The following is a 26,167-nucleotide window of genomic DNA, read 5'->3' on the forward strand; positions in this document are numbered from 1 at the left end:
TTCAACGCATATATAAATATACAAATCTGAGCAGCTGTGAAGCTCATGATGTCATCAGTGTTGTAAATGTACAAGAGTACAAATACTTTGCTCCTAAGTACAAAATTCACGTACCTGTTCTTTACTTTGTTATTTATATCCCCACTACATTTCCTCTAACTGTCTTTGTTACTCGTTTCTACCAAATAAAATCAGAAGAAGAAGAAGAGTTGGTATTATGGTCTGTATTTATATCGAGCTTTGTTACACAGCTTTCACCCATTCACACGCTTCAACGTGGGGTTAAGTGTCGTTGCTCAAGGACACATATAGACAAGCAGAGACAGGAATTGAACCCACAACCTTCCGTTTGAAAGACAACACACCCTACCACTAACATACTTGTACTTTTACCCAAGTATCACTTTTAAATACTGCATACAAGACTGATGTTGACAGGCTGCAGAGGAGGCCGTGACAGTTCTTTAGCCATTAAGGCCTTTTTCACGCGTCTTATTGGTCGACTGCATCAGTGACAAAGTGAGCTCACCTTCAACAACAGAGGAGCGAGAGCTTTTCAGGGCCAATAGAGGCAGAACAGCAGGGGGGCCGGGGGCCATGAAAGAGCACAAAGTGGCCCAGTGAACTCTGTAGGACTTCAGTAAACACTTCCACACTGAGTCACTGAAGCCGAGCAGCCGAGCAGTTTAGAGAATAAAGGAGGTCAAACGGTGCAGAGGAGCAGCAGCAGCAGCTGGGGGAGGATCATGGAAACGTGTTTGTAAAAAGGTATCACAGATTATAATCCTGACAAACACACAACGCAACGTCTGCATGAAGTCTAACTGCTCACTTTTCTACACAAGAGTATTAGAGACACAAAAAAAGATCATTCAAGAATTCTAGAGTTTTATTTTAGAATTCTGACTTTTTTTGTCACATTATCAACTCTCTGACTCTAATCTCAGAATTCATATTTTCTGACTTTAATCTCAGAATTCATATTTTCTGACTTTAATCTGAGAATTCTGATTTAACTCAGAATTCAGATTTTCTGACCTTTATATTAGATTTCGGACTTTCTCTGACTTTTTTCTCACAATACCAACTTTCTAATCTCAGAATTCTGACTTTAAATCTCAGAATTCTGACTTTAAATCTCAGAATTCTGACTTTAATCTCAAAATTCTGACTTTAATCTAAGTATTCTGAGTTTAATCTCAGAATTCTGACTTTCTGAGTTTAATCTCAGAATTCTGACTTTCTGACTTTAATCTAAGTATTCTGACTTTAATCTCAGAATTCTGGCCCTAACACTCTTGCATACTTTTCAGTATAATCTCACCTGCTGCTGTGAGACTGATAAAGGACTAAAGCCCAATTTATACTTCTGCGTAAAGTGCTCTGCGTAGGCTACGTAGAGACTCTGCGTCGACGCAGAGACTGTCGAAGAGCCTCTGCGTCGTCTCCGTCTGCACGAAATATTTTTTAAGTGTCCGTCACTCCGTCAAGGGACAACGGAGACGGCAAGAGCTGCGATTGGTCCTCAGGACAGGCCGAGCGAAGCTGCTCTGTGCCGGCTCTCAGTGCGCTCCGGGCGTCCTGACAGAGGCGGAGCTGATCCCCGCCGATAACGCCGCTGCCGAACTATAAATACGTCATATCTTAACACACACAGCACATGTTTAGACCCTAAATGGCCAATTTCTCGCCTCAAATTATCTTAAAACTGCGTTCCGTGACACAGAAAAGTGAGAAACGGCCACTGTTTCAACAACAACAGTCTTTCTCTCTCTTTCTTTCTCGTACGCCATTGCTCACTGTAGCCAGAAGCACAACAACCTTGCGCAGCGACCCCTACTGATCGGGCGGGAAATTGCAGCGAGTGTCCGTCACCACGACGCAGAAGTATAAATGCTCGAGGCGTCTCCGTGGTGACGCAGACGGATAACGCATACGCTCTCTATAAGAACGTGAATATCACCACAGATAAATAAATTCATCCACATTGTTTCCTGTAGCTAAACAGTTTCCTGCTGACTCTGACGGTTCCATTCGATAAACTGAGAAAATCCCAGTTTGCTGAAATCACACAGTTTTCATGTGAATTGCAGAATAGCAGCAACACTGAGGAATCTGAGGGTCTGAACAGTGACTAATGAGGCTAAAGCCAAAGTTTTTTTTGAAAAAGAAGACAAAAGAAAGTAGAAATAAAAATCTGCCAGTTGGCACGAGGGGCTGCTCCAGCAACAAAAGGCCTGAAAAACTGCGACGTACGCTGCTGCTGCTGCTGCTGCTGCTGCTGCTGCTGCTGCTGCACACGCTCACATTCACACAGTTCCACCATTGTTTCTCTGCCTTTTGTTTCCCACACGGATCCACACAATTGTGTTTAGACAAGAACTTATGCAGGCAGGAGTGTTACAGTAAGCAGCAGTAAGAAGAAGAAGAAGAAGGTGCAGCGTTGTTTTTGCAGCGCCCGCACTTTTCTCGTGATGCGTGGAAAGTGTGTGTGTGTGTGTTCTTGTACCTGCAGCATACTGAGGACCAGAGGGTTTTTAACCAACAAAGTGAGGTTATTTTTATGGAGTGAGGACATTTTGGCCGGTCCTCACTTTGTTTTCATTGAAATCACTTCCTTAGGTTGCTATAACATGCTATACTCAATTTGTCAAAAAAAAAAAAAATCAAATTTTGGATAACATAGTATGACGTTTTTGTCAAATTTGACCAAAAATATTTGGTCAAATTTTGGACCAACAATTTTTGGTCAAATTGTTTTTCAACTTTTGGATGACATAGTATAGTATGACGTTTTTGTCAAATTTTGGACCAAAAATTGGGGGTACATTTTTTTTTTCAAAGTTTGGACGGCAGTATAGTATGACGTTTTTGTCAAATTTTGGACCTAAAATTGGGGGTAAATTTTTTTTTCTATTTCAAATGTTGGACGACATAGTATAGTATGGCTTTTTTGTCAAATTTTGGACCCAAATTGGGGGTAAAAAAATGTTTTCAATATTTTGGACGACATAGTATAGTATGACATTTTTGTCAAATTTTGGACCAAAAATAATAATAAAAAAAATAATAAAAAAATGTTTTCAAGCCCTTTTTGCTCTTGGGCTCCACCTGCAGACATGTAATGGTACTGCAACCAGTAGTTCTTTGTAGATGTCATTCATGAAGTAGATATTTGTAATTGTGTTGATTTATAAAGTGGAAATGTTGGTCCTCACTTTGTCAGCAACCCAGTCCTCAGTATGCAGCAAGTACAAGAATGTGTGTGTGCGTGCGTGCATGCGTGCGTGTGTGTGTGTGTGTGTGTACAAACACAGAGCAGCAGAGTTCTAAAGTGGCTCTGAACTCAATCCAGCCCACACAAAGATGTTGGCTTTATTATGTCTTAGCAAACTGATATTAATGCAAAGTCTTTATCTTCTTTCCTCCACAGGCTCTGGCGTGCATGTGTCTTTATTTAGTAGATATAAAAAAAAAATAGCCATAAACAAAAATTGCCGACTGTCAATATAAATAGCGATAAAGATTAGAGCCTCGGGGGAGCAAATATAATAATAAGACGCTGCTCTTAAGATATACTCGACACAGCAAAGCCCTCGGTGGACAGCTGCAGGCTTAGAGGGAGCAACTGCAGGAAGTTTTTAAAAAGACCAATAGAATAATCTTATTTTGGGAAAGAAAGTAGATTAACAATCAGTGTGGGGGTTTTTGCAGAGAACATGGAGTGATTTCTCTCTCTCTCTCTCCGATTGTGGCTTTTAAAAGCTTTGAAAAGCAGCGATGTGATGGAGGGATAGAGGTGAGCGTTTCATCTGCAGCTTGTCAAGAGCCATTCTTCTGCTCATATCACTTTTCATGTTAATCTGGGGCAGCACAAGCTTCTTTTTCCCTCATATATTATGTGACACACACACACACACACACACACACACAGTGTGCAGTATATGGTCATAAACCAGTTCAATATTTTTCATTTATTTTCCGTTCTCACCCCCGAGGACACGTTTCCTCTTCTAATCCAATCACGTGTCAAACTTCAAAAATCGTCCCTGACGCCTCGACTCACACTTTGATTATTACGGGCTTCAAAGAGACAAAGTGTTTGTTATTATTGTGTCACCATTTCGTCACGTCGTCGCCTCTGACTCTGCAGAAAATACTGAGAAACAAGAGACGGCGAATTCAAGTCAAATCTGTCTTCCTGCTGAAGACAACCAGGAAATAAACACATATTAAATAGCCACTAGGTGGCGACTAAAAAGAACTCTGTGAGTCAGTATTTCTCAGACTTTAAAGTCTTTTTCCAAATAGAACCTGTTGTCACTTTTGTGAATGATGTTCTCATTTAGAGGAAATAAAGATTATAGTACGACATATTATCAATATTAACAGGATGATTTCACTATTTTTGGAACAAAAGTTAGCTGGTTGTTTTTTGAGTAAACATGACTTTTACTCATGTGGAGAGACTAAACCTATGGAGGACCAAAAAATACAAAACAATAAATAATTAAATGCACATATAAATATTTAAATACATAAATACATTTAAAAAACAATACATTTCCATCATGAAAAGGGCTTTTTGTGTATTTGTACACGTATGTATTTATTTATTTGTCTATTTAGTTATTTATACATTTATTTATTTATGTATGTATACATTTATTTATGTATATATTTATACACTTATTTACATATTTATACATTTATTTTTGTATATATTTATTTATATAGTTATTAATTGTCCACATTGATTTATTTAATAGATAGATATTTAATAGAATTTATTCAATAGACAAATAAATAAATAAATAAATGTGATATTTCATAGAATTTCAAAATAAAAGTATCTGTTTTGATATGGAACAATAAATTTCCACGATAAATAAATGTATTTGTGATCGAAAAATTATATTGACGAGCATAATCCCTCACTTAAGCCTTAACCTTAATCTTAACTTGACCTCAACTCAAATCTTAGCCCAAACTTAAACCAGTTCTGTCTCATTAGGACCAGGTTTTGGTCTCCATGAGGACTGGTGGCCCTGACACGGTGTCAGAAAAGGTCCTAAAGAGGTAAGCATCAGCAGCAGCAGCATCAGCAGCAGCATCAGCATCAGCAGCTTCAGCATCAGCAGCACAGAGAGCAGAGGAGAAGCGTTTCCCTTTCAGCTTGAGTTGTGCTGTTGTCGAGCTCGATCGTGTCACTTTGAGCCGAGTCTTTTCAGAGGTATTCAGGCGTCTGCCTTCAGGCCACAATGGCCGCCTCTCTATAAAGTGTCAGGCTGTTCTGCCTCAGGCTTTTGCTTCTTATTGTTTCCTTTCCTTTAATAAACTTGGAGGAGTTCATCAGCTCCTTCAATGCAAATGTGCCGAGCACAGAGACGAGAACACACAGGGTTTGCTCCAGATTCTCCACGTTCACATTCAGGGTTTTTGCCTGTTTTTCTGGTTAAAAGTAAAAGCACACATACGTGTATGTGTGTGTGTGTGTGTGTGTGTGTGTGTGTGTGTGTGTGTGTGTGTGTGTGTGTGTGTGTGTGTGTGTGTGTGTGTGTGTGTGTGTGTGTGTGTGTGTGTGTGTGTGTGTGTGTGTGTGTGTGTGTTCACTACAAATATAAACAACTGTGGTGACGTTAAGACGGAAAATCAACTTATCAGACTTATTTTCAGTTTTCAATATACATTTTCAAGCTTACAACAATTTTTAGTATATATTTAATATTATAGACTTAAACCGATGCATTATGTGTATTTAAATTCATAAACTCATTGGTTTCTACTCTAGTTTTGAAGCTGAAATGGAAATATTTGATATTTCTGAAACGTAAATGGCACGATTTGGAGAAAGTCATTCCCCTGAACTAATACTTTAAATATCACAGTATTTTACTGATTTAATACATATATATGTATGTGTATGTGTGTGAATATGTGGCTAAAATGACTTAAATGCAGTGATGAGAGAGAGAGAGAGAGACACGGCCATTAATCCACTTTCACACCTTTCAGTGGCAGGAACGTTTAACCCAAACACACACACACACACACACATATCAAAAGGAATACCGAGGCCTTTATGCTTCAGTAATCTCTGTATATTTAAGGTCATTTTCCAGCCAATTACACTCGGATGGCTGCGTTTCCTCCGTGGATTGATGGAGGAAAGCCAGGAATAAGCCACCTAATGTCTACACACACACACACACACACACACACACACACACACACACACACACACCTCTGTATGGAGATTTCAATTTCCACAGCATCTTTAGATTCACTGCTATTATGAATAATCACATACATTATTATAATAATAATAAACACCTTTCAGTCTGTGTGTACAGAGATTTAGACCAAGAAGAAGAAAAATAACAGATTTTAACTTTATTTTAACATCTAATAACAGCTTTTCTGTCCATTTTAAAGGATCAAATCAACATATAATCTCCTGAGGATCATGAAGATTGTTCTAGGCACTTTGTCTCCTGCAGATTCACATGTAAATGAAATAATAAATGAACATATATACGCATATATGTGTATATAAAGTTGTATATAAAGTTGTAGTGCGGTGTGTTTTGTTCCTGCAGCTCCACAGCTCCTCGTTAATCTGTAATCTAGCTCTCGGCCGTTGTTATGAGCTGGATTAAAGCTTAACATCGATATATAATTTACTGCATGTTAACAATTTAAAACTGTTTAAAATGAAGAAAAACACAAAGTTTACTAACACTTCAGATTAGAACACATATTCACCTTTAACTAGGTGCTTACTAACATATATAAGTAGCGTACTAGCCCTTTATTAGTAAACATTAAGCATGTATTAACACCTTTATGAAGGAAAAATGTTAATTCATGTGGGAATGGAGGTAGAATAAGGTGATAATACGTGCTTAATGATCACTAATAAAGGGCTAGTATGCGACTTATGTATGTTAGTAAGCACCTTGTTATTGGTGAATATATGTTTCCTAAACTAAAGGTTGATTTAAAAACACAAACACCATGTTTTTGCCGTGTTAGCTCTGAAATGAGTTTTTGTCTCAATGCCCCAAAAACAGGCGATTCGCCGGAGTGAAATTACCGCAATAACCACGTGTTGTGCTTTGACGTGTGACAGAAACCGTTGGATTTTTTTCCGACGTCGCGCAATTATGGCAAAGCAGAGAGTAAACGGGTTAAATGTAATTATTCAGATTGACACTGCCGTTCAAAAGTTTGGGCTCATATAGAAATGTCTTTATTTTTGAAGGAAAAGCACTTTTTTATTCAATGAATCTAACATTAAAGGTGCCATATGTAAGAATGTGGCAAAAAACGGTTACTACATCCAAATTCAAAATACCGAGATCTTTTAGGTTTCGTTTTCTGACGTAGCTGGCAACCCGTGGTTGCTCGGCCGCTGAGACTCTACTGACTGCAATGACTGGTAGACGGCGGTAGGTGGCGCCACATGCCAAAACATGATTTCAAAACATAAACGTGATTTGCAGTCTGCAAAATATATTTTTTAATGCAAATATTTTGTCTGTACTGTTGTTGTTGGTGAGTTCAGTTTGTTATATGAACATTATTCCTGAGTCTCTGTGACATATTAGGAGGATTTTATGGCCAGTTGATTTAGATTTATTACATAATGCACCTTTAAGTGAATCATAAATACACTCTATACATTGTTAATGTGGTAAATGACTATTCTAGCTGCAAACGTCTGGTTTTTAATGGAATATGTACATAGGTGTATAGAGGCCCGTTTCCAGTGTTCTAATGGTACATTGTGTTTGCTAATGGCGTTAGAAGACTATTAGATGATTAGAAAACCCTTGTGCAATGATGTTAGCACAGCTGAAAACTGTTTTGCTGCTTCTCAAAGTCATTATTTCTAATCTTGTCAATGTCTTGACTATATTTTCTATTCATTTTGCAACTCTTTTGATGAATAAAAGTCTGACTTTTAATGGAAAACACCACAAAAATTGTACAGGTGAGCCCAAACTTTTGAACGCTAGAGTAAAGCTGCAGTACACCCGCTTCACCACAGGACGCAGCAGAGAGAGCTCATCGGCCCACATGTTGACATTTCATTAATTTGTTGTTGTCGTATTGTTTGTTTTGTGTATCATTTGTTCACGAGACGCCTCGAGGCTTCCGACCGCCCTCGCCCCCACTGTTTGTGTGTTTTTTTTGTCGCCCGTTTTGCTCTTTGTGCGTCGCCTCCTCCTCTTTTGTTGCCTGATCGGTTTCCCCTCGGCTCCTCAGACGAAGATTCTGGGCTAAAATGAAAGGAGGAGGATTAAAGGACGGCAGCTGAAGACGAGGGGACGCCGCTGCTCAAAGACCTCGTGTCTCACTTCATGTGTGTTTGTTTTCTCAGAGGTGTCAGCGAGGCCAACAACAACAACAACAAGTGGCTCAGGACGCACACACACACACACACACACACACACACACACACACACACACTCTGCTGCAGTGACGACAAACATCACAGCTGAAAAACACGACCTCACATGAGGAAGAACTGAAGAGTGATGTCATTGTGTCACTGTCATGTCATTAAAGGTGCAGTGTGAACAATTTCATTCTACATTTTAGATCATTTTTGGGCAGAAAATGTCGATTAAAAAATAAATTTTTACTGTCATGTAATCTTTGTAAAGCCATTTAGTATTTTACTGTCATTTTTCTTCATTAATACTGTATTTTTATAACATATTTTACAGTAACATAGCCATATTGTGTGTATAAATGCAGTATTTTTGTTGTGATGTCATACAGTACATTACTGTGATTTAGCAGCATTTTTCTTAATTAATACTTCATTTTTCTTCATTAATACTTCATTTTTTGTATCATATTTTACTGTAACATAGCCACATTGTGTGTATAAATACTACATTTCACTGTTGTGATGTCATACAGTACATTACTGTGATTTAGCTGTATTTTCCATTACCATTAATGTATTTTACTGTGATTTAGCGGTATTTTTCTTCATTAATACTGTATTTTTATATCATATTTTATTGTGATATAGCACGGATCGTATAAATGCAGTATTTCATTGTTGTGATGCCATACATTACTGTGATTTAGTTGTATTTCCCATTACCATTAATGTATTTTACTGTGATTTGGCAGTATTTTTCGTCTTGATTATTGTGTATTTATAACATATTTTATAATAATACAGTAAAATATGATGTGAAAATGACAGAGATATAGCAGTATTGCTTGTATAAATGCAGTATTTTACTGTTGTGATGCCATACAGTGCATTACTGTGATTTAGCAGCATTTTTCTTCATTAATACTGTCATTTTCACATCATATTTTACTGTAATATAGCCATTTTTCTTGTATAAATACTAAATGTCACTGTTGTGATGTCATACAGTACGTTACTGTGATTTATCTGTATTTTCCAATATATATACTGTATTTTACTGCATTTTTTGTCATGAATATTATATTATTTATGATATGTTTTACTGAGATATAGCAGTGTTGCTTGTATGAATGCAGTATTTTATTGTTGTGATGCCATACAGTGCATTACTGTGATTTAGCAGCATTTTTCTTCATTAATAGTGTTACTGTTGCATCATATTTTACTGTAATATAGTATTTTTTCTTGTATAAATACTACATTTCATTGTTGTGATGTCATACAGTGTTTTCCAATATAATTACTGTATTATACTGCATTTTTCGTCATGAATATTGTATTATTTATGATATGTTTTACTGTGATAGAGCAGTGTTGCTTGTATAAATGCAGTATTTTATTGTTGTGATGTCATACAGTGCATTATTATGATTGAGCAAAAATAATTCTGTTTCCTGATCATTTTGTTGATGCAGTGTTATAGTTTTAGATCTTTTCTTTCTTTATGTTGCGTCTCTGTTTAACATTGACCTGATGTTTTTGAACGTTTATTTGTGATAAAAGCTGCTGTATTTGGGGCTTTTCTTCTGTTGTCGTGGCCGTTTTAAAAACATGTGAGTTTTCATTCTGACGTAAGGTGAAAATAACGCCATCACGAGGATAAATGATGTTGTTTTTTAAATATTTCCTTTAAAATGGTGGATTTTTTTTTGGTACAGCAGCAGCAGCAGCATCATCAGGGCAGAGGGAGGAGGGAGGAGGGAGGAAAGCGGAGGTTAATCCCAGTTTAATGCACAGATGCTCAGTCCAGGACCAGCACTGTGACGACTGTGTTATCTCCAGCCAACATTTGGGTTCTCCCTCAATTTCAACCCGGGTTAAAATAGCTGGGGAGGAAAGTGCGCGGCAGAGGGAGCGATGGCGGAGTGAGAGCGGACGCCCGGGGGTTTAGAGCAGTGCGTGTTATTAATAGCTGCAGCAGCACAACTTCCCACAGCCTGCGTTTGCTCTCCGTTTGCTTCTTTAAAGAAGCTGCTTCTTGTCACTTGTCGTGGATTTGTTTGAAGTCGTGGCTCCGTCCTCGCTGTCGTCGAGCCTCTTTTCTCTCAACCAGAGATTAAACGTTTCACTCCACTAACTCACAGTGAGCTTCCTCTTCCTCCTCTTCCTCCTCTTAAAGTACAGATGTGCATATCTACACTGAGGAGATGCTGCTTTTAAATGTTAATAAAGACACTGGATACAGCAGTTGCTGAAGAAACACAATTATCACATTGTAAAGGCTGCAATTTTTGTATTTTCTTACTATTTATTGATTTACTATAATGTATATATACTTTAAATGGGTCAGATTTATGTGTTTCTGGTACTTATTTGACACAGAGGTAATTATTTTACCATAATATAATCTTTATTCTTTTTTTCCTTTCCTTTTGTGTAATATATATTTTTTTGTATTTGTGCACCTTAGTACATTATATCTTAGAATATGTCGTGGAGGAGGATCATTAAAGTGTTAATTTTTTAATATAATATATAATATAGTAAGTAGATCTCTGATTGTTATTTCTTAAAATGTGAATATGTTTTGGTTTCCTTGAAGAAAAATTAAAAACATTTGAAGAAATTGGCGTTTTTTAAGCTGGGATCAATATTTTACAATGTTTTTTATTTGTTTTTTATTTTATTTTATGGAAGAAACAACTATAATCAATAATTAAAATAATCATGAACGCATGTTAGAAGTGGATTTACACCTTCAACTTATCATATTTCCGTGTCAGTAATGCTCCGTTTTGATTTAAAACGAATATTATAAGTGGATTTTTAACTGAGCATTAACGTATATCGCAAATAAACATATTTATCATAATATTAACATGTACAATCTGTAAAAACACACTAAAAAGAGATGAAAGGTGTACTTTAAAGACACACAGTGTGTATATGTGCAGATATATGTCAGAACACGAGGACTGAAGAGCAGAAAAATCTCCATGTAATCTCAGAATAAAAGACTTTTTACTGTTATTTTTACATTTAATTGTATGTGCATGAGCATTTTTGACAGGTTTTAACACTGGCCTCATGTGCATGGAGCCTATGTGTGTGTGTGTGTGTGTGTTAATGCTGCTCTATGATAAATAAACATGATGACAGTCACACACACACACACACACACACGTGGAGCTCCTCCAAAAGCAATCGCACAAAAACAAATGAAATGAATATTTTAAAAATACAATCTAAAGAGAACACAAGAGAGGAGGAAGAAAAAAAAAAACCTTGAGAATCTCCTGATTTTTGCCGCCGCCGGCTCTTCACGCGCCACCAAGTCAGCGGCGGAGGAGAGAGATGAAAGTGAAAAGAAATAAAAGGCTCAATTTAATCTGCTTTAAAGCTGGTGAGCAGTGTGTGTGTGTGTGTGTGTGTGTGTGTGTGTGTGTGTGTGTGTGTGTGTGTGTGTGTGTGTGTGTGTGTGTGTGTGTGTGTGTGTGTGTGTGTGCGTGTGCCTGCGAGTGTTAGAGTGAGGCCTGATAGGGGATAAATATATTTCTTACCAACGCCTCGCAGCTATTACACTCCACTCCGACACAGGCGTCCATTCAACGCACAGAGCTTTCATTAGCAGCTGTAATAGGCTAAGTCTTGAAATGATTAAACGCCAGAGTGTGTGAGTGTGAGAGTGTGTGAGTGTGACACACACACACACACACACACACAGAGAGAGACACAGCAGCAGCTATAGGCTGATGAGCTTCAGCACGAGGTGACAGGGAGGACACTCATTCAAACAAAATTATATATATATATATATATATATATATATATATATATATATATATATATGTGTGTATGTTTATCAACTTTTGATTAAAAATGTGGTCAGAAAACTACAGGCCTACTACACGACAAAGAATATCAAATCACAGCAGTGACAGTGGTGCACACAGATATTTTAGGGGCCAAAAGAAGGGGGCTCCCCTCTCATATTCATGTTTTTATTTCAATAAAAAAATAATAAAACACTGTTTTATTTATTAAAAAAAAAAATTTGGCACATACTGAAGATAAAAAATATGTATTCATGTGTTTCGATATTTTTGAGAATCAAGGGGAAAAAATGGCGGTATATTTTATCAGATGTATGCATATTATTCATTGTTTTGTATATTATATGTATATATTCACTAAGATACGATGAACGCATGAAATGAGGTGGTGATTCATTGTGTTTTATCTATTCAAACTAATGCGACGTATCACAGAAATAGAAATAAGTAAAGTTCTGAGATGTTTGACCTGTTTGCACAAAACTTAAATTTAAATTCACATGGTTTTTTTTGTTTTGTCTGTTTCTCCTTTTTTTTAGAAAGCGTTTGCCAAACATTAGCTGCTAAAATCATATTTCACGGCGCAATAATTCAAATTTTATGAATTAAATCTTCGAGAAAACACTTTAAATTATCTTCCGTTATTATTATTTTAATATTATTGCATTGTTATTAAACAATAATAGTAATAATATTATTATTGTTATTATTATTATAAATAAACTAGTTAATCAACCTTTATAGAATTCATTGAGCCTAATGCAGGTTGTTAAATAATTTATAATTAATTATGGCACTAATAAGATAATATTTGTATGTTAAAAAAATATATTTTAAACAGCAAATAAAAAAAAAAATTTATATTTGTGGCCTTGTATTAAATGTGACTTGTTTTTTGTTTTTTTTTCATTAAGGCCTGAGTATTTTTTATTATTTCATTGTATGTGATGATGATGATGCTGATGATGATGATGATGCACAGCCTCCGCTGCTGTCACTCAGCTTCTCTAATTGATATTGACTGACACATCGGTCATGTGTCAGCATCACTTTCATGTGTGTGTGGGGGGGGTTGGGGGGGGGGGAGCATTTACGCAGCATTTACGCAGAGTTTACGCAGCGCCACAGGAGCCTGATCCGCTCCAGCGCCCGCATCATAAATGATTAAGCAGCCGCTGAGTCTGCGGGGAAAACTGCGCAAAGCTGCGAGACCCGGAGGAAGAGGAGGAGAGGAGGAGGGGGGTGCGACAAAACGCCCGTTTAAGACCAATTTGTCCTCCAGTTTAAAGAAAGCAGAGTTTGTGTTTTCTTACCTTTGTCGCCCAGGATTCCGTCGATGCTGTGTTTGGTTTTCTTCTCTCCGTCTTCATCCTTCTTGTCGCACTCGTCGTCGTCGTCCTTTTTCCCGAACCGAGCTCGGAGAACACGACTGATCGAACTCACTGTGGCGACACACACGATCACAGTGACGTCACTGTCAATCTCCACGACCATTAGAATAATAATAATAATAATAATAATAATAATAATAATAATAATAATAAGCACATCAATGATAACGTTATAATTTCACTTATAATAAAAATATCCATGATTAAAATGATTTAATATCAGAATAATAATCCAGAATAATCCTAACATTGTAATTACACTGATAACATCTCCATTATTTACATAATTATTTTGTATCATACACATACTTATTATAATATTAATAATAATAAATCAATAACATTAATACATTTTCTACTATAATGATGCATATGCATAATAATAAAAAAATATTTATAGAAAAACGTGGTTTGAATGAATTAAAACACTTGATTTTTCATTAATAGATTTTAGATAAATCATTAATTAAAGGTTATTTATTGGTGAAAATCAGTCAAAAATGATATAATTTCAACAGTAAAGATGATGATTTGATTGCCTTAAAATAATAGCAGTGTAAAACACCATAAATTATTCTAATAATAATAATCTAATCATTGTATTTTTTTCCTAACGAAAACCATGCTCCAAATCTTCAGCGCTATTAATGAACGAACGTAATAAAATGAGACAAGAATTAAAAGCATCTTACCAGGAGAGGCCTCACCTGAGGGGACTGAGCTTCTGTCGCACACACCGTCCTTCAGCAGCTTGTCCCGGATCTCCCAGCTGAACATGCCGGGATTCTCCCGCTTATACTCCTCTATGCGCTTCTCCACGTCCGGCGTGGCCACCTGCTGCAAGGTCAGAGGGAAAGACAAGACTTTTATTATTATAATAATTATTATTTTATAATTATTATTATTATGTCTTATCGCCGCCCTCTTGCTCACCCTGGGTTTGCTGCCTCCTATGGCTCCGGGTCGGATGGACCCGGTCTCCTGGTACCGGCACAGGATCTTGGACACGCAGCCGTGGGAGACCCGCAGCTGGCGGGAGATGACGCAGGGCCGGATCCCGTGGTGCGCCATCTCCACGATCTTGTGTCGGATGTGGTTGGGCAGCGGGCGGCCGTTGATGAAGACTCCTCCGAGCTGGTTGACGCGTCCTTGGCCCAGAGGCGTAGACACTGTGGATGAGGAGGAGGGGGGGGGGGGGTGAGGTGGTCAGCTGAAATTTTAAAAAGGCCTTTTTTTTCTTTTTTCTTTTTTTTTTTTTAATTCACGTGTCTCGTGCTGTGTTATGAGCGCGTGTCATTGACCCTGAAGAGCAGGTGAAGAGCTCTTCACTGCTTCATTATTCACGTCACGCTCTCACAACACTCATGTCACATCAGAGAGATTTACATTCCCAGACGGAGGACACTTGAAAAAGCAATCGCATATTCTAAGGAAATAATAATAATAATAATAATAATAATAATAATAATGGATTTAGATTTGTTTAAAATGTGTGCAATTTAATTTCAACAAAACATTTTAAAAAATCCTTTTAGAAACACGTGTACAGTATCATTTAATGATTTATTTATATTTAAAGGCACGTGCTGGCACTATGTGGGGGTTAAAATGTGACTTTAGTGTTTAAGATATTTTCCTATTTGTCTTTAACACAAAATCATTTTATCACAATAACCAAATAATAATAAAAAAAAAAAAAACTGTGCCAAATTACGCACACGTCAAAATGTGGTTAATTCACAGCTCCACTCAACAATTATTGTCATTTTTGTTGTTGTTGTTGTTGTTTTCTAAAAACTGAGCACAGTGTTAAACAGTGCACTGGATTTGGTTGTGCACGTGTACAGTGACAATAAAGTTATGTTGAATTTAAATAAACAAAAACCAGCATGTTCTGCACTCTTAGAAATAAAAGTGCTAAGTAGAATCATAAGGTTCTTCGGCTTGTCCTCATAGGAGAACCCTACCTGGAACCCCTTTGGAGGGTTCTACCAAGAACCCTTTTAAACCCCTTTATTCAGGAAAGGGGTTTTAAAGGGTTCTCTGGATCAAAATGGTTCTTACTGGAACCATTAGTGTTACCAAGAACCCTTTAAAACCCCTTTCTTCGGGAAAAGGGTTTTTCAGAAGCAAATGGTTCCAGGTAGAACCTCAGCCCTTGTAGAAGAACCCTTTTAGAAGAAGAGTGTGGTTTGTGAGGGAGTGTCGAGAAGAAAAGAAATGAAAAGAAAAAGGAAAAGAAAAGAAAAGACTTGACCTCACCTTCCAAAGGGAATCCGGTGCGTGGATAGTTCTGTCCGGGAGCCGGGCGCATCATCCGCGGTACCGTTCCTGGCAAGGACGACATTGTACCATTAAAAATGTTGAAAAGGGAAAAAATATATTTAAAAAAAGAAAAAGAACAAGAAAAGAACGCAAACAAAAAAATGGTGGTAAAGTTTTCTTGTTGTCCAGATCGAGTGCAGCTCTGTTGGTCACAGGCTGAAGAATGCGCGCGCCCGCGTGTGTGTTTGTGAGTGTGACAGATCCACGGAGGGAGTGATGAGTGTGTGAGTGTCAGTGAGTGTGTGAGTGTGTGAGTGAGTCCCACACCGCGAGGACTTATTGGCTGATTTAACCGCAGTGAAGCCTGGACGACACTGAGGACACGGAGACACTGTGTGCGGGACAAGTGTGGACCGGGGGGGGGGGGAGACCGGGGGGGGGGGGTCCTGAGCCGTGATAGGTCCACGAGAGGCGTCCTCTTATTCGAGAGGGAAAAGCTCCAACAAGTGTGAGCAGCCAATGAGAGCCGAGGACACACACACACACACACACACACACACACACGTGTACGACTGTCTTAGTGGGGACACTCATAGTCATAGACATAGTCCCATAGACCCTGAAACTAAACCTTAACAAACCTGGCCTAAACCCAGAAAAAGCCCTTAAAATGTCCCCAAATGTCCTCACAAACATACACACACAAACACCCTCTCTCTCACACACACACACCTTTTTTTGTACAGCTGTCTTAGTGGGGACACTCACAGACACAGTGCAGTTACTCCTAACCTAACCTTAACTTGAACTTAAATCTGACAATAAACTTAATCCAGAAAAAGGCCCTTAAAGTTCTGAGGACTCTCAAAAATGTCCCCAAATGTCCTCAGAAACATATACACACAAGCACCCTCTCTCTCTCTCACACACACACACACACCCCTTTTTTTTGAACACCTGTCTTAGTGGGGACACTCATAGAGACATATTCCCACACTACATATCCTCTAACCCGGAAAATAAACCTTAACAAACCTGGTCTTGACCCAGAAAAGGCCCTTAATAATGTCCTCACAAACATATACACACACACACACTCACAGATCTGTTTTTGTACAACTATCTTAGTGGGGACACTCATAGACACAGTAAAGTTACCCTTAACCTAATCTTAACTTGAACTTAATTCTGACAATAAACTGAATCCAGAAAAAGGCCCTTAACGTTGTGAGAACCCTCAAAAATGTATCTTTCTATATATATGGAGGGTTAAAGTGTATTTTTCTGTGTATATGGTGAGTTAAAGTGTATTTTTCTGAGTTAAAGTGTATTTTTCTGTATATATGGTGAGTTAAAGTGTATTTTTCTGTGAGTTAAAGTGTATTTTTCTGTGTATATGGTGAGTTAAAGTATATTTTTCTGAGAGTTAAAGTGTATTTTTCTGTATATATGGTGAGTTAAAGTGTATTTTTATGTATATATAGTGAGTTAAAGTGTATTTTTATGTATATATGGTGAGTTAAAGTGTATTTTTATGTATATATAGTGAGTTAAAGTGTATTTTTATGTATATATGGTGAGTTAAAGTGTATTTTTATGTATATATAGAGAGTTAAAGTGTATTTTTCTGTATCTATGGTGTGTTAAAGTGTATTTTTATGTATATATGGTGAGTTAAAGTGTATTTTTATGTATATATGGTAGTCCCTCTGCTCCTGTCCTGACCTTTACACTGAGAAACTCCCTCACACAGACTGATGCGTCTCATTAGATTCACCATTTTCACCATTTCACCGTCTCTGTCCTCACATTTCTCTCCATTCAAAATTGCTTGGGCACAGTAGAAAATTACTATTGCATATATTATTGTACAGGAGTCAGACAAGATTTACATATCTATATATATACATACATATCTATATATATGTGTGTGTGTGTGTATACTGTATATATATACATACATATTTATATGTACTGTATATATATTTTTATATTTATATGTGTATATATATATATATATATATATATTTATACATATACATACATATGTATATATTTATACACACACATACATGTATATATACCTCTCACCCTACATGGCCTTCATGTATTGAGGAAAATGACTGAATGAAATCCTGATATCTCAGCGATTAGAAGTGTTTCATGCGATCATCACACTCTTCAGCTGATTTCACCACCTACACAAACATTCACCTTTAACATTATATGCACAGGTATAATACACGGTGTGATAAGTGTATGTATGTGTGTTCTTTTACTTTTAGCCCACTTAAAACTTCAAATATCAGCTTTCAGTCACACTGTTTGGTCTATATATACAATTAAAGACTGGCTTGGTGGAACACTACAGTGACGATGGTGGAACACTACAGTGACGATGGTGGAACACTACGGTGACGATGGTGGAACACTACGGTGACGATGGAGGAACACTACGGTGACGATGGTGGAACACTACAGTGACGATGGTGGAACACGCGGTGACGATGGTGGAACACTACAGTGACGATGGTGGAACACTACGGTGACGATGGTGGACCACTACGGTGACGATGGAGGAACACTACGGTGACGATGGTGGAACACTACGGTGACGATGGTGGAACACTACGGTGACGATGGTGGACCACTACGGTGACGATGGAGGAACACTACGGTGACGATGGTGGAACACTACAGTGACGATGGTGGAACACGCGGTGACGATGGTGGAACACTACAGTGACGATGGTGGAACACTACAGTGACGATGGTGGAACACTACAGTGACGATGGTGGAACACTACAGTGACGATAGTGGAACACTACAGTGACGATGGTGGAACACTACAGTGACGATGGTGGAACACTACAGTGACGATAGTGGAACACTACAGTGACGATGGTGGAACACTACGGTGACGATGGTGGAACACTACAGTGACGATAGTGGAACACTACAGTGACGATAGTGGAACACTACGGTGACGATGCTGGAACACTACAGTGGCGATAGTGGAACACTACGGTGACGATGGTGGAACACTACGGTGACGATGGAGGAACACTACGGTGACGATGGAGGAACACTACGGTGACGATGGTGGAACACTACGGTGACGATGGAGGAACACTACGGTGACGATGGTGGAACACTACGGTGACGATGGTGGAACACTACGGTGACGATGGTGGAACACTACGGTGACGATGGTGGAACACTACGGTGACGATGGTGGAACACTACGGTGACGATGGTGGAACACTACGGTGACGATGGTGGAACACTACGGTGACGATGGTGGAACACTACAGTGAAGATGGTGGAACACTACGGTGAAGATGGTGGAACACTACGGTGATGATGGTGGAACACTACGGTGACGATGGTGGAACACTACGGTGATGATGGTGGAACACTACGGTGACGATGGTGGAACACTACAGTGACGATGGTGGAACACTACGGTGACGATGGAGGAACACTACGGTGACGATGGTGGAACACTACAGTGACGATAGTGGAACACTACGGTGACGATGGTGGAACACTACAGTGACGATGGTGGAACACTATGGTGATGATGCTGGAACACTACAGTGACGATGGTGGAACACTACGGTGATGATGGTGGAACACTACAGTGACGATGGTGGAACACTACGGTGACGATGCTGGAACACTACAGTGACGATGGTGGAACACTACGGTGACGATGGAGGAACACTACGGTGACGATGGTGGAACACTACAGTGACGATGGTGGAACACTACGGCGACGATGGTGGAACACTACGGTGATGATGGTGGAACACTACAGTGACGATGGTGGAACACTACGGTGACGATGGAGGAACACTACGGTGACGATGGAGGAACACTACGGTGACGATGGAGGAACACTACGGTGACGATAGTGGAACACTACAGTGACGATAGTGGAACACTACGGTGACGATGCTGGAACACTACGGTGACGATGGTGGAACACTACAGTGACGATGGTGGAACACTATGGTGATGATGGTGGAACACTACGGTGATGATGGTGGAACACTACAGTGAAGATGGTGGAACACTACAGTGATGATGGCTGTGAACCAGTGACGGTTCTGCTCGTGGAGCTGTGACGAGCCTCAGCTGTGAGGCTTTTTTCAGCTGTGGTTCAGACGAGGACAGCAGCCAAAGAACAGTTTCACACTCAGATTCAACAGAATTCTTCCTTATCTGTTCAAAGTGAAGCAGAACTTGTGCATTCACTGTGTGCACGAGCTATGTAAATATCTTTAGTATTATCCTTATTCAAACACTGGTGACCTGAAACCTGCAGAAAAAGCATTTTGTACAAAGGTTCCTTGCATTTAAAGAGTCTGAATGCAGAGTCTGACACTAGAGGGTGACAAACTCTAGGCCACGGCTGAAGAAGACTGAAGAGAGAAAACAGGATTCTTATTCTCTAAATGAAGACATTTCCAACAAACTTTAGCCAACACTTGGTCTGTGACTCACCGTCTGTGGAGAGAAGAACATCGTCGATGTCAGATCTGATTCATTGGTCCTGGTCTGAAGGTCTGACGTCCTCACGTTGACCTCGTTCAGCTTCACGTGCTTCAGCTGTTCCTTTAAACGATCAATCAGGCAAATCGATTTGATTCAGAAGTTGTGTTTTTGTCTTTGTTTGTTTGTTTGTGAGCAGCAAAACGCTATTATTTATAAGATTTATTTTTTTATATAGAGCCAGGGCCGGCCCAAGCCTCCATGGGGCCCTAAGCAAAATTTGATTTTGGGGCCCCTCTGTTACTGCCAATAATAATGATTATTGATCATTCACACACCTACTATACTAAAGGTACTTGTTCTACTTACACTTGTAAAAATAAATTTGAGAACTTTTTGTTGCATCAGATTTGCAAACTTACAGAAAAATCTTTCAATTAATATTTGGCAAAATCAGCAACTCCCCCTACTGGCGACACAGAGAATCACATGACACATAAAACCAAACAGTTTATAAATAAAATATTAAGATATAAAGGTCAGAAAATCTAAAAATGTGCACAATATTTGGAGGAGGGATTCAAAATACACTCCTGTAATACAAATATTTGACTTTTATATGTTAAAAAAAAAAAAACACAGCATTAACCCTTTAAGGTACACACCAAGAAAAAAGCAAAGGAAAAATGATTTCTTTGCATTTTTTATTATTTTATTTTATTTACTTATGATAACAATAATGAAAATCAATACATATATATATATACGTATGTATATATATACGTATATATATATATATACTTTTTTTTTTCTTTTTTTTTTAATTAGACCCTACAGTATTTCAGATACAGGCCTCTACCAAACGGTTGAGACGTCTGTTCATAATAAATAAGAATAACATTCAGAACAAGTCACATTAATTTAGTGTTAGTGAGTTCAGCTTGATGCATTTTTCAATGAGATATAGTGACTTAAAGTGAGGTCGCCCAAATGGTTGAGTAGTACCTTAAAGGGTGAAATAAAATAAAATAAACAAATACTTCAATAATAATGTAAATCAACAGAGGCAACTGGAACAAGGTAATAAAAATGGTTTATAAATAAAATATAAAGTTAAATAATCACATCTGGCAACTATGTAAAAACTGTGAAAAAGCTTTGGTAAAAATGGGGAGAAAAATTCTAAATAAACATAAACACAATTTTTTATTTTTTTGCTCTTGGGGGCCCTCTAGTGGTCACGGGGCCCTAAGCAGCGGCTTAGTTCGCTAATGCCTTGGGCCCGGCCCTGTATAGAGCGCTGAACACATAAATTAGCTGCCCACAGCTGCTCTAAAAGATCAAAATCATACTAATATGACTCTGTCATGGTTCATACGCCACTTATGAAGATGTTTTTAAAGCTAAAAAATATAGTTATTATTCATTGTTAGCCATGAATTATCAAATGTTCTGTTTTACAAAAAAAAAAGCTGTCAAATGATGGTGATTTACTTGCATTCCTGAACACTTTAGTTTTAGTCTTTGAATGTTTACGCTTAATTACATTTGAACCAACTCAAATTTGGGTAAAAAAAAAAAAGTGTGAATTCAGTTTATTATTTTTATATATATGTATACATATATATACACATTTATATATATAAAAACAAGAATCAACTATAGTAAGATATGAAAGTGTATTAACACTGGGGGGAAAAGTGCTTCGTGCCGTTCACAGCAACACATGGAGGGAGAAACAGGAAGTGGACGAGTTAATCCGACTGATCCAAAACAACAACAACGCGGTTTTCACGATAAATCTGAAAGTGAGTCTGAAAAGTCCGATTTGCTTTGACGAGCGTCGAGACAAAACTCTCCTCAGTGCTTTAACTGGAGCCGTTGACCACTGTTTGTCTGGCTCATTATTTGGATATTGCGGCGTTCCTAAAGTGGTGCAACAAATGGTTGCAACAAATCACCAGTTGTTGATGCGTAATCGATCAGTCGGGACGGAAAAGGAGGAGGAAAGAGGAGGAAACAGGGCGACTAAAGAGAAGCAGCAGCTCTCCATAGTCTGTTCTGTACTGTAGAACCTTTGAATATAAGCAAATGTCCATTATACTCAGAGCACTGTTAAATGAGTTCACACGATGCTGATTAAACCTCTGTTTTTGTCAGTAAAGTACACAGGAAGTGATTCATTTCACGTGAAGACAGGGGGAGGCCACAGTGACACTGCGCTAGTAAAGCGAGTCGGCCGCAAACAGGGAGTCAATGGCAAGCTGTTTTAGAATTTAAAGCTCGATTGGATATCTGTAATTCAATTCTTTCTAGTCAAAAAGAACATTTCAGATATCCACAACGCCATTCTTCCTAGAACAAATGACGCCACTTTTGCCATTCTTGTGTATTGTGCTTTCAATTTCAGATAGGTAACCGACTCAAAGTCAAGGCTAACGCTAACCGCTTAAGAAAGACTCACCTCATTAAATCTACGTCTGCATGCGTGTAAAAATACTTTATCTCGTCATCAGAAACTCTCCTGCGTGTACTTTTAGAGTTCCACGACACACATTTGTGTTTACTTCACGTCAGGACTGCGGCGTTAGCATGCTGCTGAGTCCCTAGAATAACCCTGGAATAGTCGTTTACCACATAAACAGTGTATACAGTGTATTTATGATTCATTTAATGTTATATTCATTGAAAAAAGTGTTTTTCCTAAGTGAGCCCAAACCTTTGAATGGTAGGTTTAGGGTTTTATATATTTATATACAATCAAATTGTTTTATATATCGTTAGCCTAATAGCATAGTTGCCAAACAGTCATATTTGAAAGTTTTCGGAAAACAAGAAAAAACACATTGGTAAAGTTAGCCAGATATCACAATTGCCCCAAAAAATGACTCGACTAGGTAACCGACTCAAAGTCAAGGCTAACGCTAACCGCTTAACAAAGACTCCTACCCCTGTATAAGTGTAAAAAATACCTTTATCTCGTCATTAGAAACTCTCCTGCGTGTACTTTTAGAATTCCATGACACACATTTGTGTTTACTTCACGTCAGGACAGCGGCGTTAGCATGCTGCTGCTGCGACGCGCGCGCGGGTTGACGAGCCCGTGCTTTGACAGCGGCGTTGTTTTCCCTCGTCTTGTCCTCGCTGACATGTGCTGTCCTGCAGCCTGGGCGTCATGTGACGGGCAGCCTGCGTGTTTGCGTATAAATCAGTTAGATCAGCCCCCCCCCAACCCCAACCCCACCACCACCACCCCCCTCCTACAAATGTCACCAAAGAGAAAAGGGCTAGTGTGATCCAGCGTTTTTTTTTTGCGAGTAGCAGCCCCCATTTAGCACGCAGTGTGTCTGATTGGTTTCACTTAATCGATCTTGGTGACTGAGCCATGAAAGAGGCGCTGAAAGAGCTGTGATCCGCGTCCACAATGGCCCCAGTTCACCGAGGCGGCAGCGAAAAAGCCCCAAAACTACATGACTTTCACCTCGATCTCGACAACAAGAACGGTCTCTGCGGAAAAAACAGAGGACACATGAGTCTACGCAAGCGACCGCATTTCACTTTTTTAAAGATTCAAAACAGAAAATCCTGATCGTCGGGGAAGAAAATGTACGAACCTTTCAATTAAACGCCACCGCGTCCGAAAAACCCGAGGCCTCTCCTCGTCGTCTCCTTGAGCGTTACTCGCTCAGCGGAAAGCACGGAGGTCTCGCTAAACAAGTGAAACACAAATGTTAGCTTGAGCGCTAATCCAATTTCAAATGGAGGTAATTATTATTGACATACGATTTCAACATCCATTTACATGTGTGGAGTTGTGGGGGTTCCGTTGACTCTTTTTGGCCACCGTAGCCAAACCTTAGCAATCAACATTACGCCATGGCGTATAAAAACACTCACACACACACACACACACAGTGAACCAATCAAGACCTAATAAGTGGAAAAGTCCTGGATCAAACTCAGACTGATTTGATTGTCGCTGTGGTTTCAGGGTCAAACTCCAGGGCCACACATGAACGACCTGATCGGAGCGCGGAGGTGATCAGTCGTGGATACATTTCACTGAATATACGTCCAAAATAAAGAGACAATAATGTCTTATTAAGTGAATAAATGCAGAGAAAACAGAACATCCTGAGCCCAGTGAGGCCACAAACACACACACACACACAAAGACTCCCACAGCAGTGGAAACATAGCCAATTTCTTATGGTCGGGTATTTTCCGCACTTTGCTTGCGTGTTATGACTCGGCTCGCGAAAAAGCATCGCTAACTTGTTCCTTCACAGGCGATTACAGCGAGAACAAGACGGGCTCTCAGGCCGGGGCAGAGCATGGGACCTTCACGGGGCTACGAGCCACCTCCGGGATCAATGTTGCCATTTTGCACATCAAGCGAACCGGATCCACCATGCAAGATGCATTTCGTTTGGCTCAGTGGCTTCTGTGAGGCGGCCATTCATCGGGGGCAATTCTTCACAGGAGTAAAAGTGGAGGGAGCGTCATGAGGAGGGAGCGGCTGGAATAATATCTGCAGACTGCACGAGATCCAATCGGACACAATGCTATCGATTAGTGGCTAAATGTGGCTCTTTTCCTGCTTTAATGATGATAATAATAATAGTCATTATAGAGGGATTCTATAGCTCTGTAAATAAACTAGAGGCAAGAGAAGTTTGGGCTCACCTATATAATGTTTGTTGTGTTTACCATTAAAAAAAACACACTTTTATTCATCAAAAGAGTTGCAAAATGTAGAGAAAATATAGTCAAGACCTTGACTATTGACATTGACGTTGACTATTCTTCGTCAACGAACCAGCAAAACTGTTTTCAGCTGTGCTAACATCATTGCACAAGGGTTTTCTAAGCATCCAATAGCCTGCTAACGCCATTAGCAAACACAATGTACCATTAGAACACTGGAAATGGGCCTCTATACATCTATTTATACGTATATACATATATATATATATATACAATCAAATTGTTTTATATATCGTTAGCCTAATAGCATAGTCATATTTTCTAAACAAGAAAAAACTATTTTTTTAGCAAGCACATTTGTAAAGTTAGCCAGATATCACAATTACCACAAAAAAATTACTTAGGCTAATTATGCTATCAGGCTAACGAAATGACTCAGCACAAATATGTCGCTAACAGCCTCATACGTTCATAAATGGTCTAAAATGCTTAACTGATGTCGGTCAGAGAATCTAAACTCTAGTTGCAGGTAGTTGTTTAGGTAACCAACTCAAAGTCAATGCTAACGCTAACCGCTGAAGAAAGACTCACCTCATTAAATCTACGTACAAATGTGTCGCTAACAGCTTCATAAATGGTCTAAAATGACAAACTGACATCGGTATCAGTAGATACTCGAGTTTGTGACGTCCAGCTCGTGTTTATCTCCAGTTTTCCTAGCGTGAAGTGACCGTGTTACGCGTTTCTTCTTACCTTTGACAGGAGGCTAGCTCCTCCGCCGCCTTTCCCTGGACAACAGATGACAATACTTAGCTTCAAGCTAACTCTGCTAACTGCACATGGAAATAAAAACTGAAACAGCACTTCCTGTCCCTAACAGAACGCTAATGAAAGAAGTGAAAACACACTGGAGTCGTTAAACACAGGTGAGGTTTCATCAGGGGGCGGAGCAGACGACCACAGGGGCGGGGCCACAGGACAAACACAGGAAGTAGAACGGGACAAGGTTCACGCACAAGGAAGAACAACAGAAAACAAGTATATAAATATTTGAAGTCGTAGTTGTTATAAA

At 38.9% G+C, this 26,167-nt stretch overlaps 1 protein-coding gene across 2 annotated transcripts in view; it reads right to left on the reverse strand.

Annotated features, from left to right (window-relative positions):
* LOC310932349 (paired box protein Pax-7-like) overlaps nucleotides 1–16,138 on the reverse strand; it is a gene marked incomplete at its 3' end in the record, with an annotated part of 54,165 nt that extends 38,027 nt beyond the window's left edge. The window contains exons 1-4 of one of the 2 annotated variants that reach the window (XM_083895655.1): nucleotides 15,888–16,138; nucleotides 14,559–14,794; nucleotides 14,333–14,462; nucleotides 13,548–13,676 (exon numbers count right to left, since the gene is read on the reverse strand). In XM_083895655.1, the coding sequence (XP_083751781.1) occupies nucleotides 13,548–13,676; nucleotides 14,333–14,462; nucleotides 14,559–14,794; nucleotides 15,888–15,972 (580 nt within the window). In that variant the 5' untranslated portion in view covers nucleotides 15,973–16,138. Of the gene's footprint in view, nucleotides 1–13,547; nucleotides 13,677–14,317; nucleotides 14,463–14,558; nucleotides 14,795–15,887 lie in introns of both variants that reach the window. The other variant, XM_083895656.1, reaches the window with a different exon arrangement.
* Between the last annotated feature and the right edge of the window lie 10,029 nt (nucleotides 16,139–26,167).

This window comes from Microchirus variegatus (genome assembly GCF_963457635.1).
Source record: "Microchirus variegatus genome assembly, chromosome: 9".
Classification (NCBI taxonomy): domain Eukaryota; kingdom Metazoa; phylum Chordata; class Actinopteri; order Pleuronectiformes; family Soleidae; genus Microchirus; species Microchirus variegatus.